Below are 16,391 nucleotides of genomic sequence, written 5' to 3' on the forward strand. Positions count from 1 at the left end.
CTTAAACCATTTGTCCTCTCCCTTTAATGAAAACCTCTCAGAGGAGGTCCCAATGTGGGAGGCAGCCAAGATCTGCCTCATTAAAATGACACCAGGCTCAGACCCGGGCCGTGTACCCAGAGGACCTGGTTACTGCTGTGGTGCAAAGGGATCCAGGATGTGGTTTTTAAGTTTTGACCTCATACACCATCTGGCAGTGGGGAGGTGCAAAGAGAAAGCATCCCCTCCATAGGTGTAGACCCAGAGGGCTGGGGCTGTGACTGATAGACCCCAGTAAGGTGTTGTTTGGACTGTTCTGCTGCATATAAACAGTAGCCAGTACCTATCCCCCACCTGTCCCAGGCTGGGGTAAACTTGAGGTGGATTAGCAGTTAAGAATGAGAACCCACTGGGGGCACTGGGTGGCTCAGTTGGTTAAGCAGCTGACTTCATCTCAGATCGTGATCTCACAGTTTTGTGAGGTTGAGCCCTGTGTCAGGCTCTGTGCTGACAGTGCAGAGTCTGCTTGGGATTCTCTCTCTCTCTCTCTCTCTCTCTCTCTCTCTCTCTCTCTCTCCCTCCCTCCCTCCCTCCCTCCGCCTGTCCCTCACCCATTCAGACTGTCTCTGTCTCTCTCAAATAAACTAAAAAAAACTAAAAATGAAAACCCACCATACACTTGCAGACCTGGATTTGAATCCACCTCTTCCGCTTGTAGCTATGCAAGTTGTATAGCTTCCCTCAGCTGCAACATGGATAAAAATACTACTTACTTCAAGGGGACTACGAACCAGGGTCCCAGAAGGAGACAGTGCATGCAAGTTCAGTTATTTGTGCAAAGCTTACTGTGGGAGCTCTTCACAAAGGTACGGCTCCCTAAAAGCAGAGAAGTGTTTGGGGGTGGGAACAGTGAGGCCTGTTACCTCCTCTAGGACCAAGTGGGGGCCGGCCGGAGGTGGTTTACAGCACCTGGAGACAGAGGGGGAGCATGGACACGCATACCTGGGGCCACTGAGATCTGTGGGTGAGGATGGCAGCCAGCCCCATCCCCCTGTCTCCTCCCCCACCTGCCAGCCTTCTGCTGATATTCCCATCTGGCTGTACCTAACGAGGCCCGAGGGCAGGCAGCCCACAGACGTAGTGTCCATACAGGCTAGTCTCCGAGACACAGAGAAGGGTAGGGGTGGATCTGGAGAAGCAGGTAGAAGATACCTAACTCTGCAGGGTTTGTAAGAAGAAACAAGACAGTCTTTGGAAGGTGCTGGACAGTGACTGCTACAAAGCCAGGTGCTGGGTAGCCAATGGCTGTGCTTCATCATCACTGTCATCACTTTATCATTATTATTAGCATACTTGTTATTATTGAAGTTGCCCTCCTGGCCCTGCTGTCACCCAGCCCCACCTGACCCACACATGCGTGGGGTCTGAGTCCCATGGCCTCCAGCTTCTCGGGTGCAGTTCTTGGTTTCAGCATGTGCGGAGAGCTTTGAGGGGGCTGCCATACAAGCTGTGTACCATTGTTACCCAGTGTCACATCCTTCCTTTCCCCCATAGGGAGCCTCCACTCCTGAGACCAGGCCCTCTGAGGAGGCCCCTGTGCCAAGTGCTACCGTGCTGCAAGGACCCATTTCTGAAATGAAAGCCATGCCTTGGAACTGGACTTGCCTGCTCTCCCATCTCCTGATGGTGGGGATGGGCTCCTCCACTCTGCTCCCCCGGCAGCCACCGCCACCGTCCCCGAAGCGGTCTTTCGTCACGTTCCGTGGGGAGCCAGCTGAGGGTTTCAACCACTTGGTGGTGGACGAGAGGACAGGGCATATTTACTTGGGGGCTGTCAACCGGATTTACAAGCTCTCCAGTGACCTGAAGGTCTTGGTGACCCACCAGACAGGGCCAGACGAGGACAATCCCAAGTGTTACCCACCCCGCATCGTACAGACGTGCAATGAGCCCCTGACCACCACCAACAACGTCAACAAGATGCTCTTGATAGACTACAAGGAGAACAGGCTCATTGCCTGTGGCAGCCTGTATCAAGGCATCTGCAAGCTCCTCAGGCTGGAGGACCTCTTCAAGCTGGGGGAGCCTTTTCACAAAAAGGAGCATTACCTGTCGGGAGTCAACGAGAGCGGCTCTGTCTTTGGAGTGATTGTCTCCTACAACAACCTGGACGATAAGCTCTTCATCGCCACAGCTGTGGACGGCAAGCCAGAGTACTTCCCTACCATCTCCAGCCGGAAGCTGACCAAGAACTCAGAGGCGGACGGCATGTTTGCTTATGTCTTCCACGATGAGTTTGTGGCCTCGATGATTAAGATCCCTTCAGACACCTTCACTGTCATCCCTGACTTTGATATCTACTATGTCTATGGCTTCAGCAGTGGCAATTTTGTCTACTTTTTGACCCTTCAGCCTGAGATGGTGTCTCCACCAGGCTCCACCACAAAGGAACAGGTCTATACATCCAAGCTTGTGAGACTCTGCAAGGAAGATACCGCCTTCAACTCCTACGTGGAGGTGCCCATTGGCTGTGAGCGCAGCGGGGTGGAGTACCGCTTGCTGCAGGCTGCCTACTTGTCCAAAGCCGGGGCTGTGCTCGCCCGGACCCTCGGAGTCCGTCCGGAGGACGACCTCCTCTTCACTGTCTTCTCCAAGGGCCAGAAACGGAAAATGAAATCCCTGGATGAGTCGGCCCTATGCATCTTCATCTTGAAGCAGATCAACGATCGCATTAAGGAGCGACTGCAGTCCTGCTACCGGGGTGAGGGCACATTGGACCTGGCCTGGCTCAAGGTGAAGGACATTCCCTGCAGCAGCGCGGTGAGTCCGGGGAGAGCCTGTGGGCTGGGATGGTGTGGCGTGGCAGGGGGACATTAGCCTGTGGTTTCCATGTGATCTGAATCACCCATCCCATTTTCTGAATGGTACAAATACATCTCTGGGTCTCACTGGATTCTGATCAGCACCAGCTCAAATGTGCTGTGGCTATGGCACTGAGCTTTTGAGAGTTGGAGCTGGGGCTGCAAGGTAGATTTCCTATCTGATACTTTTCTCTATTTCGTATTGGCTCATGGTTCTAGAAGGGCATGCTAGAAATAGGTGGAAATTGTGTTCTATAGATGTCATATCCACCAGGCAGTGTTAAGACTAGATTATTGTGTCCTGTGGTATAAGACATATATCCATCTTTCTTACTGACCATGTCTACCAATCACTTTCCTGGGACCTTAGAATAAAACCATCACTGGGAGTATTGGAGCCAGTCATTCTACGCTTGGGATAGATCTAGGACATCAGGAACATCGTGTTTTTGTCCCTTGAGTATCTTAAGGAAATGGCAAAATGAGAGCAGAAGTAGGGTGGGAGTCCAGTGAACCCAGAGGTGAAAGCAGAGCTTGCTTAGAAAACTGCATTTATGGGTCACCTCAATGGCTCAGTTGGTTAAGTGTCTGACTCTTGGTTTTGGCTCAGGCCATGATCTCATGATTTGTGGGATCAGGCCCCGCATCAGTCTCTGCACTGACAGTGCAGAAACTGTTTGGGATTCTCTCTTTCTTCCCCCACTCTGCCACTCTCTCTTTCAAAATAAATAAATAAACTTAGAAAATCTACATGTATTAAGCATCTTCTGTGTGCACTGTTCCATGGAAGAGATATGGCAAGCAGCCTTGGAACAGTACCGAATGGCAAAGGTGCTGAAGGAAACCAGAGGAAGGGAAGAACTAAGGCCTGGTTTAGAAGACCTCCCCAGGGACCGGTGCAGCAGGTGACCTAGCCTCCTGCCTCTCCCAGCCGAACTCACCTGTGACCCAGCTTGCTGTGGCTTGACATCTTTCATATTCAAAATGCTCCAGTTTCTTCTCATTGTTCCAGTGACTTAGAAGTCTCGTTTATGAGCATCTTCTATGCCCTCTGTCCCTCTCGCCCTGCCTTTCTTTTCATTCACTTAAAAACATAGCTTGAGAAAAGTCTAGTTTGAGAAAACCTAGTTTGAGAAAGGAAAATTCACACACAGGTAGCGTATGTGTTGGCATGGATGTGATCTTGCCTGCTCATCTAACTTTGGTGGAATTCCACGTTAGGAAAATGTATTTTGATTGGTTTTAAAAGTCTAAGTTTCTCTTCATGAAATATGGTTACTCCCAAGCCCATCTCAGAGGGTGCTGGCACACAGGCAGCTTGTAGGGGCTGTTCCTGTGGGCACTGGGACTTGAGCTGGGGGTAGGCGAGATGGAGGAGAAGGAAGGGACTTGGCAAGGTTTGCCTTTGGTGCCCTAACATTTAGGCCCATGCTGTTTTCCAGTGGTGAGCTTCCTAGGTACCTAGGCTGAAACTAAAATATGCCACTTCTTTCAGAGATCCTGAGAAGGCTAGTGTCACAAAGGAAATGGGAGAAGCCAGAAAAGGAAGCAACTAGTTGACAATCACAGCCAAGCCAGAGAGTGGAGGGGACTCCACTGTACCTGATGAGCCCTAGTGGGTGGCATATCTTTGGAGGCCTTTGGTTTGGGGCAGTGGCTCATCCACTCTGTAGAGTTGATGAGGCAAAACAGGCTTATGAACTTGGGGTCCATGGACTTCTCCCAAATGCAGACTCTAAAGGCCAGGTGTTGTGCTGTGTGTACATATATTACAGACTCAAGGAGAGCTCCCTGGGGAGATGCAGTAGGGGGCTGGCATGAGGAAGGAAGGCCCTTAGAGACCCTCTGGTCTCTGCCTTCATTCTGAGGCCCAACGAGGTGAATGAATTGCCCAAAATTTACATAGTTTAGGAAGGAATGGCAGACACACACTTGAGGAAATTCTCCCTTGCCTCTTGAGGAAAATCAGACTTGCACACATGCATGCACACACATGCACACCTACACATGTATATGTGCACACATACAATAAATACCCCATGAACATGCAAGCACACCCTATGTTCGAAAGCGTAAGTTTAGGCTGTGTGCATACTAAACAGCTATTTCTTTTGAGATCAGATGGGCTGGCTGTTTTTTTCTATAGATGCTTTCCTGTAGAAAACCAGCTCAGACTCTGTCTTTTCGGGTGATGCTTTTGGGAGTAGACTCAGCTGCAGGGATCAGCCTGGCTGCCCATGGGCAGGTGTTTGTCCCGCCCTTGCTCCCTGCCACAATACAAAAAGCAAAGTTCATCATGGAAGTCTACAGAGCTGCAGGTCCTGAGACCGCATGGTGGCCTTGGAGAGAACAGAGAGACAACAGCTTTGCAAGACCGGCTAATGCCAGGGCTGGGAGTCATGGAGCCAGATAACAAGCTTTTGATTTTTCTTTGGGCTTTAATTAGCCCTTTCAAGTTTGAGGCAAGTTCAGGGCTGAGAGCAGAAAGGAGGAGGCCAGAAACTCCACACCAGGCTGGGCTGTCTCCCCAGCCAGTATAAAAGGCCACACCAGCTAGTAATGTCAAGTATCCGTTTCCTTTGATTCAGCCGACGCTCGGATGACTTTGCTCCAGTCCTCAGGTGCTCAGCTACAATTCATTTCCCCCAGCTCCGACCACACATGCTCCCCATGCCATCAACCAGGCCTGGCTTCTGGGCCTCACCAGAGAGGAGACCTCGTATGCACACCACTTGCAAAACCCAGCTTATCCTCCACCCATTCCTGTGACCGTTGGGCTCCTTTCCTCTCTCCCTTTCTTGCCTTGATGAAAAGATGGACTAGATGAATCTAGAGTTCTCTTTTGCCTGTGAGTCTAAGTCCCTTGAGGCCTGTGAGGTGGGAACGGAATCTCAGATGGTTTCTGTCCTGCAGCGTGTGCCCTTTATAAGACCACAGTGGAGGGAAGCCCAGGAGATTGACTTTGAAGACTTGTGTTTTGTAGGCCAAGGGATTCCCTGTGGGCTTCATCATAATTACAATCTATAGAGCTTGAAAAGGTATGATTAGTGGTTCATTTTTTTAATTGAGATATAATTGACATACAACATCATATTGGCTCAGGTATACAGCATGATGTTTCAATATTTGTGTGTCTTACGAAGTAATCGTCATGCTACGTCCAGTTATCCACACACAGTTATCACACATTTTTTTTTCTTGTGATTAGAACTCTTAAGACCTATTAGCAACTTTCAGATATACAATACAGTATATCAACTATAGTCATCATGAAGTATATTATATCCCCAGGACTTATTTATTTTATAGCTGGAAGTTTGTACCTCTTGACCAGTGATTCACTTTTATTGTGTTACTGTCTTCCTAATTCCCTAAGGTAGAAAGCTCATCCCATGGAACTCTTCAGGGTTTCCTGGCCCTTCGCATTTCTTCGGATCCACGTTCCTTTTCCTGGACTCAGGCCTCCAGAACTCAGAGCAGGAAGCAATATAAGCAGCTCTGGGGCCTCTGGCCTCCTTATTATGTCCCAGCTGCCACTTTGCCTGTGTACAGGGAAGACGAGGTGGGGTGGGAAGAGGCCATCTGTGTGACTCAGCCTGCCATGCCCCGGGGCATTCATGGAGCCATGTGGTGGGCCACAGCCTGGTGGCCAGCGGGGGAAGGGTTGTACGTGAGGCAGGATTCTCAGTCTGCAGGCCCCCAGGGAGCTCCCCGTTGTTTTGATTGGATTCCAGGTGAATCAGGGAAGGGTGGCAGAGCCCATGTCAGAGATAAGGGCTGGCAGGCCCGGAGTGGCTCCCTCATGGGGATGTAAATGCATTCCGCAAACACAGATCTCTGAGTAGGTGTTGGGTGTAAAGGCTGCCTAGGTGTTTTCTGGTGATTGTGGGAGATGGAAGCAGCTTCCCCCTTTGTCTTCTAGGCCATTCTTTTCCTGTGTCCTGGTCTTTCCAGACTAAATGGAAAGAGATATTCAAGAACAAATGGTCTATTGACTGAAAATTGCTTTACAGGTCTCAGGAGGGCATAGGCAGAAGGATGGTCCTGGAGGCATCAGCCGGGGGTCCCATTCTACCTCGAGATTCAGATTCAGCGAACTAAGAACCAGCCTGAGGCCCTTTGCTTCTGAGCATGCAGGAAGGTTAATGCTAATGATGTAATCTCTGTTTCTGCTACTCAGCACTGGGAGGGTCTCTGTCTTTCCCTTTTGAAGGCAGTAATGTCACCCAGGGTCCCCAAACCCTCTGTCTATTGAGCACAAGATGATTGGCATGAGGAGCCCATTGCCTCTGGCTTCTGTCATGGGCCATGGCCCTGAGCAGGCCAAGGTGACAGCTCCCAGCCCTTTCCTGGGAGCCCTGACACTCCTGACCCAGAGCGGGGCAATGGGGCTGGGGAGTGTGTTGTTGTGGCCAAAGCTCTTGTATTCACATGGGCCAAGTGGCCTGGCCTCCCAGATCCCCCAAGCAAGCTCTCTATGCTTCCTCAACCTCTCTTTGGCCATCTGGGGTAACCTCATGGAACACTAACCCTTCCACTTCCAAAGTAATTAATGAATGGATGAAACATTTGTCAGGCCCTTGGCAGTGTGCTTCCTCCTGGTGGGTGCCAATCATGAAATGACATCAGTCTCCGGGAGCCTAAGAGTCCAGGAGAGAGCTACAACTTAGCAGGTGATTATGGCCTGTGTGACGGAAACAATGGCTGTGGTCATGGGACAGGTCATTACTCATGCCACTAAGTCTTCTCTGAGTTTGGACCCAATTGAGAAGCGGACATAGGAGTCAGACAGTGTCAGCCTTAGTGCTGATAAGGTCATCGGGGGCAGAAATCAGCTCTTTAATCTACCCCTCAACACTTGAACTTCAAATGATCTTCCAATGCAAAATGTAGGTGCTTGGGGCAGAATCATTGCCTCCCACCAGTCATGTCTCAGTAGTGGGAACAGAGAGTGGTGGCCTCTGGGCTGCCTGGTGGTCCCGTTGCAGGAGTTCATGTTGTGCCTGACAGTTTACAGGGGCGTTCCTCACCTCCTTTTCTTCTCTCAGCAGTGCTGTGGATAATTGAAAAGGCAGGCATCCCCTCCAGTTGAGGAGCTGGAGGAAGAGAAAAGTCAAATAGGTCACTCAAGGTCTTGTGATTGATGAACTAGAACCTATATCCTGATTCTCAGCCCCTTGCTTTCTCCAGCTGGTGCTCAATGGTGTGCCAGGGGCATCTGGTGTGGGACAATATGGTGCAGGTGCCTTCTGGGCATTGCAGGGCATTTGTGGTCCTGGGATCCTGGGCTCTAGAGCACTAAGTGCCAATGGGACCCTCACTCACTGCAAGAACTAGAAGAGCCTCTCATGTTTCTGGAAGTCCCTGGTTGAGAACCATTGCCAAACCACGCCTCTGTATGCCTCAGTGTTTACCTGCCAGTCCTGCTCCATCCCACAACATCCACAGAGGCACAGGGACTGAGCTTTTGATTTTTAATCCCAAGCTTCACTTTGTGTCTGATAGTGAGGAGTAGTGAAGGAGAACCCCATTCACAGGTACCTTTGCTTTGGCTCATTTTATGCATTGATTTTGTAGGCTCGGCAGGCAGCCCTGGGAGGAGACAGGGTCACACCCCTGCCCGGACATGGGCTGGCTTCCCATCCCAGCCTGGATGGTGACTTAGGTTTGTCTGGCGCCTGGGATCCTGAAACTCCATGACAGTGAGCATCCGGAATGGGCAAGCGGCTGTCCCAGACCCCGGGTGCTGGTTTCTGCTAGTCTGCTTAGTGTTTTCTTTTCCCAGTGAGCAGGAAGTGCCGCTCTGGCTGGATGGGGTGTATTCTGTTGTTCATGGCACGAGGCAAGTTCCTCTCGTGGGTCCACCACAGTCTCTGCTTAGACCAGGAACAATTCCTCTTGCCTGCCCCATGCCTCCTTCCTCAGCTCCAGTCCATCTCTCTCTCTCTCTCTCTCTCTCTCTCTCTCTCTCTCTCTCTCTCTCTCTCTCTCTCTCTCACACACACACACACACACACACACACACACACACTGGGCCCATCAAACATGCTCACTGCACATCACACTCAAGTCCCCAGTGAGAGCTCACATCACACTTCCTTCTCATTGGTTTGGTCCAGGTACCCCCCGCCCCTCATGGCCCTTTGGCCCAGTACTCTAGACTTCAAGTTTGAGATTTGGGGACCTGCTATATTGTAACCCCAATCTTTATAGAACCAAGTTCTCCCTCCCTTCCTTTGACAAGGCTTCTGTTCCAGGTATGCAGGTGAGAAGGCCACCCACCTCCCTCTTTCTTGGCCAAAGTCATATCCCAGCTAAGTACACACGGTGCTTTGGGGTACAGGATGGTGGCTGAGCCCTGCGTGGTGTGCTGGGCCAGGTGAAGGGACATATCCTCCCAGAATGCTCTGGAGCCTCTCAAGTCAGCAGGGAGAGTGACAGGACCCCGGAGTCCCACATGCAGAATTTTAAGAAAGACAGCTGCCAGGAGACCTGAGGAGCCCCCCATCCCTATCTCCGCTGCTCTGTCTGCTGTGTCCTGCTATCTTGCTTATGGTCATCTCCTAGGTCCCGCTTCCCCCTCCTTCTGTGTTGTATTGTCTCTCTACCCACACAGTACACGGAGCAGCTAATGCAGCGAGATCTCCTTCATGGGTGCGTGCACACACATGCGCGCGCACACACACACACACACACACACACACACACACATGCACACAGGCCCCATACGGTGTGCGGCAGCCCAGCCAAAATGAGCCACTGGGTCTCTTGTTCAGTGAGCATGCAGACCAGCCAGACTTCATGATCCGCATCTGCATTCTGGGCCTTTCCTTTAAGCCTATCATCCTCACAGGGTGGTGTCTTGGCTGGGATTCTGAGAATGGGGACCTCTGGATCTCAGCCAGTCCTAGCTCATGAAATTTTACTGGTCTGGTGAGAAGCTTCCATTTTGCTTTAAATTATACGTCTCATCTTCACAAAGGAGGTGAAAAAATAATATCCCTTTCCTAAAGTGTGTTGAGACTCCTAAGGAAAGAAAAATGCATAGACATTAATAAATAATGAGAGACAGAGAACACTTTGTAAGACGCTTAAAACCTTCATGGTCCCACCTGCATATTCTCCTTTGGTTCTAATAACCACCTGATGGGACAGGAAGGGACTTAATGACATTGCTAGGATTTCATACTTGTATTTTTTCCTCACCAGGATCTGCTTTTGAGAGATTTGGGCTATGCCTAACCCAGATATCATATTCCATATCCCAGGCTGGTGTGTACCCTGTTCGTCTTCCCCGGCATCTGGCACACGTGATGAATGCTAGGTTAAGGCATTTGAAGGACAGTTACATTTCAAGCCAGACTCTCCCTGCTGTTACCTTCAGGTGTCCCTCAGCTTTTGCAAGGCAGAGGGGAATGCCCACACCTCCGTGCAGGGCAGTGGCTTCTTTTCATTAACAGACTTAGTGGAGAGAAAGGGAAAAGACAACTAAGAGAGTTTTCCATTCAGCCTCTCCATTTACATTTTTTCCGCCTGGTGGGTGCCCCCCCCCCTCCCCGGCCATGCTGTCCCTGTAGATGAAACGGGACCAGCGGCTGAAGAAAGCCCACATCGTTTTCTCGGTCTCCATGTCATGATTGTGTCTCTGTCAGTGTTCCAAAATATAATGGGATTTGTTTGGCTGATTTTTCCCGCATGCAGGCAACATTACCCAGACTCACTCACGAGGCTGAGGAGCAAGAGGGGAAGGTGCATGGCAACAAGAGCAGGGCTAATAAAATTTATTCGCACTAACAAGGGGATGGCCTACCCCATAATTCAGCCTGGCCAGCGGGGCCACCACTTCCCAGCGCCTGCCAGAGAACACACAAACTTAATCATTGTGGCGTTCCCCACTCCAATTACAACACTGGTGGCGCGGAGGCCGTCTGCAGTGTTCTGGAAGGGGAATGGGAAGGTGGGATTGATGAGCTTCTTTGCCCTTGACAGGTAGTCCCTGGGTACCTCTGAAGCTAAGGTACAGATGGAGAGAAGCGGCCCCCAACAAGGCTGTGCTTGGTGCCACTCCCAATGCTGGAAAGCCTTCCCTGGCATTTCCCACAGGTCCAGTTTGGACTACTGGGCTAGCCCCAGCATGGTGGCCATCTGCAGAGCTGGGCCAGTGGGGTCCTGATTCTCTTGGTTGGCTGGCCTATAGCTCTGGCCATGGTATCATGGGCCTGTCTGCTTATCAGAGGGAGGAATCCAGGGCTCTTGGCAGCTGAGCTAATGAGAAAGTCATGGGTTCAACCCCCGGGATCCTATCCCTTGTTGGAGCTACTCTTTGCTGGCTGTGCTCAGCAATTCCTAGGAGGGGTGCGTTGCTACAACTCACTGTTGGTTACAGCTAGGCCTGCAGAGAGTGCTTGGCTTAATCCCTCTCTCCTGGGGAAACAGCTCAAGATACTGGCATTAGTTTCCTATCAGAGGGGTAGCTTATTATGACGATGAGGGAGACTACTCAGATATCTGGTGCGACTGGGCACAGACCATCTCAAGTACATGCAGAAATATTAAAATGAATACAAATATGAGCATTGCTTTTAGCAAATCATTCCCATTGATTCATAGTTAAGTGCATTCATAGATGTTTGCATCAGAAGCCACAAATACACACAGAGCTCCCAAAACACGATGACCTTCCGTCCTCTATTTTAGTACCCACTGTTTTTAGATGCTTGGAAATCTGGCACGCTTGACTCTTGGGAGCCTTGGTGTGATTTGTTAGGTTGTTGTTCCAACCCCGAGTTACTTCTCACGAAGCCCCTTCAGCAGCAGTTTTGTCTCACCACGTCGTTGGGACTGTGGCTTGCTGGCTTCCCCTCTCTGCCGCCATATACATTCATTGTCCTTACAGTCTCATTGGAAAAGACACGACACAGGAATCATTCTGAGATAGCACTTAGTAATGAGGTGGATGGGGCCTTGTTCTCTCTTTCCACTTCTGACGTCTGTGCTCACAGCCAGGGTGAGAGGGCCGCCCTTCACTTGCTGCAAGGCTTTCTCTGGCTCTCAAGAGAGTTCAATCCATAGGGTGAGCAGGAGCCACAGGCAGACTTCTGGGGGAGCGTTAGAACTCAGAAAGGAGAAAGGAAATTTTATGCAAACAGTAAAGGAGTCAGTGGGTCACAGAGTCCAGCTTTGGGGATTTTTCCTTGTTACAGTAATGGGCACTCAGGCACATAGGACTATCTTATGGAATAAGAAGCTTTCTGATAAGAGGAAATCTAAGCCTACATCCTCAAGATGTTTCTACCTTCCTGAGGATTCTCTCTGCCTACCTTCTCCTCCTGCCCTCAGAGGGCACTCAGAGTCATCTCAAGGGCTAGATGCACCGTGGGCATCAGACCCTATTGCATGTATAAACACCTTAGGGGTCAGTGGTCATATTTGAGCTGTGGCCCCCAATAAGTGGGTGACTATTACCTTCCTGTTCTGTGGGGCTAAATACAGCTGGAGTCTGTATTTAGACATGAGCTACTTCGGCTTATCTGATCAATATCGCCCTTTAAAAAGAAATCCCACATGCGTAATTCACTGATTCCCCATTTCCAGTGGAAGTCTGTATGGTCAGCTTTCAGGATGTGTGTGTGTGTGTGTGTGTGTGTGTGTGTGTGTGTGTGTGTGTCTGTCTGTGTGTGTCTGTGTATAAGTGTAATTAACTAACAGGAAGAATTTAGGGCTGCTGAGCATGAAGAATCTAAAGACTTTTTCTTTTCTACATTAGAAAGCACCTCATAGGCCCCCTCCTCTTTTTTCCTAACTTCTATTTCTTTTCAAAACTTCAGCCCTCACTTTCCTTCGGGACCAATAGACCCAGGAAAGGAGGAAGCCCTTTGCTGCTGATTGGCCAAGGGCCGCCTCTATAGGAGAGAGTTAGCTGCTTCCAGAGGTCCCAGAAGGGCGGAGCACACATCCTGCGCCACAGGAGAAGTAGAGGCAGGGGGTCTTCCCTAAGCAGTCTTTGACCCCACAATGGGTTCCTTTGGGGCCACCCTATAGCAACCCTGGAGGAAGCCCCTATGTAAGATCACTTTTTTCCCCTCTGGACTGAGGATTTGGAGTTCTGGTACCATTTTCCCATCAACTTAATAGGTCACCAGTTGGTGGTGCGGGGGTGGTTTATTGGACTCTATAGGCCTCAATTTCCTCTTCTGCAAAGTGGGGCTATTGGATTCTAAGATCTTGAGTTATCTTCCTTTTCTGAAATAGCCCATTGATATATGGAAGGGTAGCCATGACCTGTGCTGGATGGAGCTCTCAGAACTGAGCCCAGACGTCACCTGTTCTGTGCAGCCTGGCTGCCACCTCAGGCCATTCGTCACCACACCTGCTGTACCCCCAGTCCTGGGTACAAAACTGAGGCAGGGCATGTGTCGCCTGGTCTGCTTGTAGCCCAGGTCTGTCTCCTCTACTGGGAAAGGGGCAGGAACCAATGACATGTTGCCATCTTTATATTGTTGGGTCCTCACCTAGGCCTTTATTTAATGGTTCCATCCTACACGTTCTTAAGCATATTGATAAGTGAGGAACAGTAAATAATGTTATCTTCATTCACTGCCTCAGTTTCCCCTAATAGAAACAGGAGCTCCAATAGCCTAAGAAACCAAAAGATTGCTGGAAAATGGCCCAACAAAAGGCTCTTCAGAGGATGAGCCTGAGCAAGTCTCTGGTACTTTCTCTCCCTATGTGATGCTCTTAACTTCCAGCTTTGGGGGTGAGCATGGGGTACTCGGAGCTCCTCTGCATGAGGCCAGGTGCTACTTTTGCATTCAGGAAGGACAGGAGAGCTGGTGTCCTCCCATATGGAAGGACTCCTCTCTTTGCTGGACCAGGAGCTACCTCCGGAGCAAGGGAGGACCAGGTCTGACTTTGCATTTTCCGCGCTGGGCTCGAGATTTTTAGTTGACCCAGAGCAGCTGGAAGCTGCATCCTGTTTGGAGGAGCAGGCTGTATCTGTCCATCCTCACCGGCTCACCCGGTCGGCCTCTTCTGGATCAATTTGGGATATTTGTAAACAGTCGATGTCTGGGGTAAGGGGGCAGCCTGTGGCTATGGAAGAGGCTGTGTCCTAGAGCTGAGCTAATTGGCCCACAGTGGGATGGACCTGGTGACCTTTACCTCATTAGCACCACATTTGGATCACTGCGCTCTGGCCTAGTTCTGACCTTTCCGTAATAAGGACTCAGTGCGGGGTTTCTGCAAAGGTGGGGCACCTGAGGGCGGGGCCAAGACTGCTCCACTTGACTGGGGAGCTGCCCACAGGAACCAGGCTAAGGGCCATGCTAGCCAGGTGAGAAGTGGTTTCAGGACCAGATCACGTCCCACCTCATCACCCAAGGTCTTCAAAGGGGGTTGGCACAGGTATCAGGGTGACAGTGCTTCTTTATGAGTATGTCATCAGGGCACAGGGCTTGGGGGCAGTGCCAAGGAGCTCCTGGGGAGATGCTCCCACTGTCTCCCAGCTCTGACGTCCTCCTCAGCCCTCCTCAGAGTCTCCACAGGGACCACCAGACACTCCTGGTGTTCTCCAGTGACTGCTTTGCAGCTCCAGCCCCTGGGGTGGCCGCCGGAGGAAGGACACCGGCAGAATTAACACCCCCTTTCCGTGGAGATGATAGAGCTTTTCAGAGTGCCAGTCTCTCCACAGAGCGGGAGCAATTTCCCTGTAATTGGTAAAGTAACCGTAACTGCTCTGTCATTTGTATGTAGCGACAGGTAATTGCACGGTAACCTTTGCCGCTGTGTGCGAGGGAAGCGCGGGAAGCTATTAGATTGTAATTTGGAGTGTCAGCCCCCTCTCTCCACACCACGTCCGCCACCACCGCTGGGGAGGCTGCCGTGGGGCTCTGCATCCAGGGCCTCTAGGGCCTGCTCAGAGTGGCGGACTTTGTCTCCTTGGACCTCGTCTGTGGCGCTCCCCTGCCTGCGCAAGGAAGGGACCTCTATGGGTATGATGCAGGTCCCTGAGTCTCACTCCCAGGGGTCCTGATCCAGCAGATCTGGGGTCTATGCAAGAATTTGTTTCTTTCTTTCCTTTTTTTTTTTAAAGACACAATGTGGGTGCACATGTGTGAACAGGAGAGGGGCAGAGGGAGGGAGAGAGGGAGAGAGAACCCCAAGCAGGTTCTACACCTGGCTGGGAGCTGATCTAGGGCCACATCTCACCAACTGTGAGATCATGCATGAAATCAAGAGTCAGACGCTCAACCAACGGAGCCAGCCAGGTGCCCCAAGAATTTGCATCTCTAATGAATAATGCTAAATGTTCTGGTGCAACACTATTCCTGTTCCTTCCTACAGCCTCATAGGCCTCATAGATCTTTAGGAAGTACCACTTTTGCTGTTTCATCTTGATAACATTAGCCCCATTAGTTGTGATAACACCTCTCTGAGGTAAATACCATGAATTTCCCTAAAAACACAAGCCTCACAAAGGCTCTCTGAATTGTCTAAGGATGACAAACAATATGAGCTAACATTCCCATAGCATTTCGTAAGTGCCAGACAGTGATCTACATGTATTACATCATTTAACCCTTACCACAACACTGGAAGTATGTGCTCATTATCTGCATTCTACCAATGAGAAGCTGAGACACGCAGAGGTTAAATGACTTGCCCAAGGTCACACAGCATTAAGTGGTGGAGTTGAGATTCAAACCTAGACAATCTGATTCTAGTTCCTCAGTGTTAAGCACTGTGAAACTCAGGCTTTTATTTGCTCATCCGTCCATCTATCCATTAATTTAACAAATGTCTTAACCTTCTGTGAACCAGGAACTAAGCTAAGGGTACAAAGACACATAAAGCATGGTCCTGTGTTTGAGCTCATGGTCCCTAGAGTCCCCTGGATCACAGGTCTTAATTTATAAGCCATACACCCATGAGGATGTTTGTGGAAAGCGGATTTGGGATCTTCCTGATTGAGGCAGAAGCAGGTGGCGCTGGCCTGTTCACAGGGTTGCCCAAATAGATACCACATATATTTTCATAGAACAGATCCTTGTTTTTCCCTTGGTGAGAATGAAGTTGTTCTCTAATAAATAAGCATTATAACAATGGCCAGAGCTCATTTGTGGGCATTTGTGGAGCAGCCGAGGGAGAGGTGTGGCTGGGCCCCTCCTGATTACAGTGGGGTCCAGTGGGGTCCAGTGCACGCCCGGCTTCTCTGGCTGCTACTCTAATCTTGCTGTTAATGGGGCCCAGGGGAGGCTCAGCCAGGGCCAGAGCAGACACTCTCCTCCCCCATTGCCCAGGGTGTTCTGGAATCTACACCAGCCTCACCTGTCGAAGGCCTTCACCAATTAGCCTTTCCTCCCAGGGCCCACATGGCCTGGCATCTGCTCCTTACACCTCAGCCCCCCAGATCTGTGGGCCCTGTGGGGTCCTCCCTCCTCCTCCCCCTGGTGCTCTAATTACCCTGTGGCTACAGCCCAGACCCAGCATGGTGGTATCCTTAGAGAGCCTGCTCCAGTCAGGAGCCATGCTAGCCGCCCCCCCCCCCCCCCC

The 16,391-nt window shown here is 50.6% G+C and overlaps 1 protein-coding gene across 2 annotated transcripts in view; it reads left to right on the forward strand.

Annotated features, from left to right (window-relative positions):
• PLXNA4 (plexin A4) overlaps positions 1 to 16,391 on the forward strand; it is a 437,906-nt gene that overhangs the window by 66,768 nt on the left and 354,747 nt on the right. Inside the window, exons 1-2 of one of the 2 annotated variants that reach the window (XM_029923233.1) lie at positions 765 to 845; positions 1,534 to 2,799. In XM_029923233.1, the coding sequence (XP_029779093.1) occupies positions 795 to 845; positions 1,534 to 2,799 (1,317 nt within the window). In that variant the 5' untranslated portion in view covers positions 765 to 794. Of the gene's footprint in view, positions 1 to 764; positions 846 to 1,533; positions 2,800 to 16,391 lie in introns of those variants that run through there. The other variant, XM_029923240.1, reaches the window with a different exon arrangement.

This window comes from Suricata suricatta, chromosome 2, assembly GCF_006229205.1.
Source record: "Suricata suricatta isolate VVHF042 chromosome 2, meerkat_22Aug2017_6uvM2_HiC, whole genome shotgun sequence".
NCBI lineage: Eukaryota > Metazoa > Chordata > Mammalia > Carnivora > Herpestidae > Suricata > Suricata suricatta.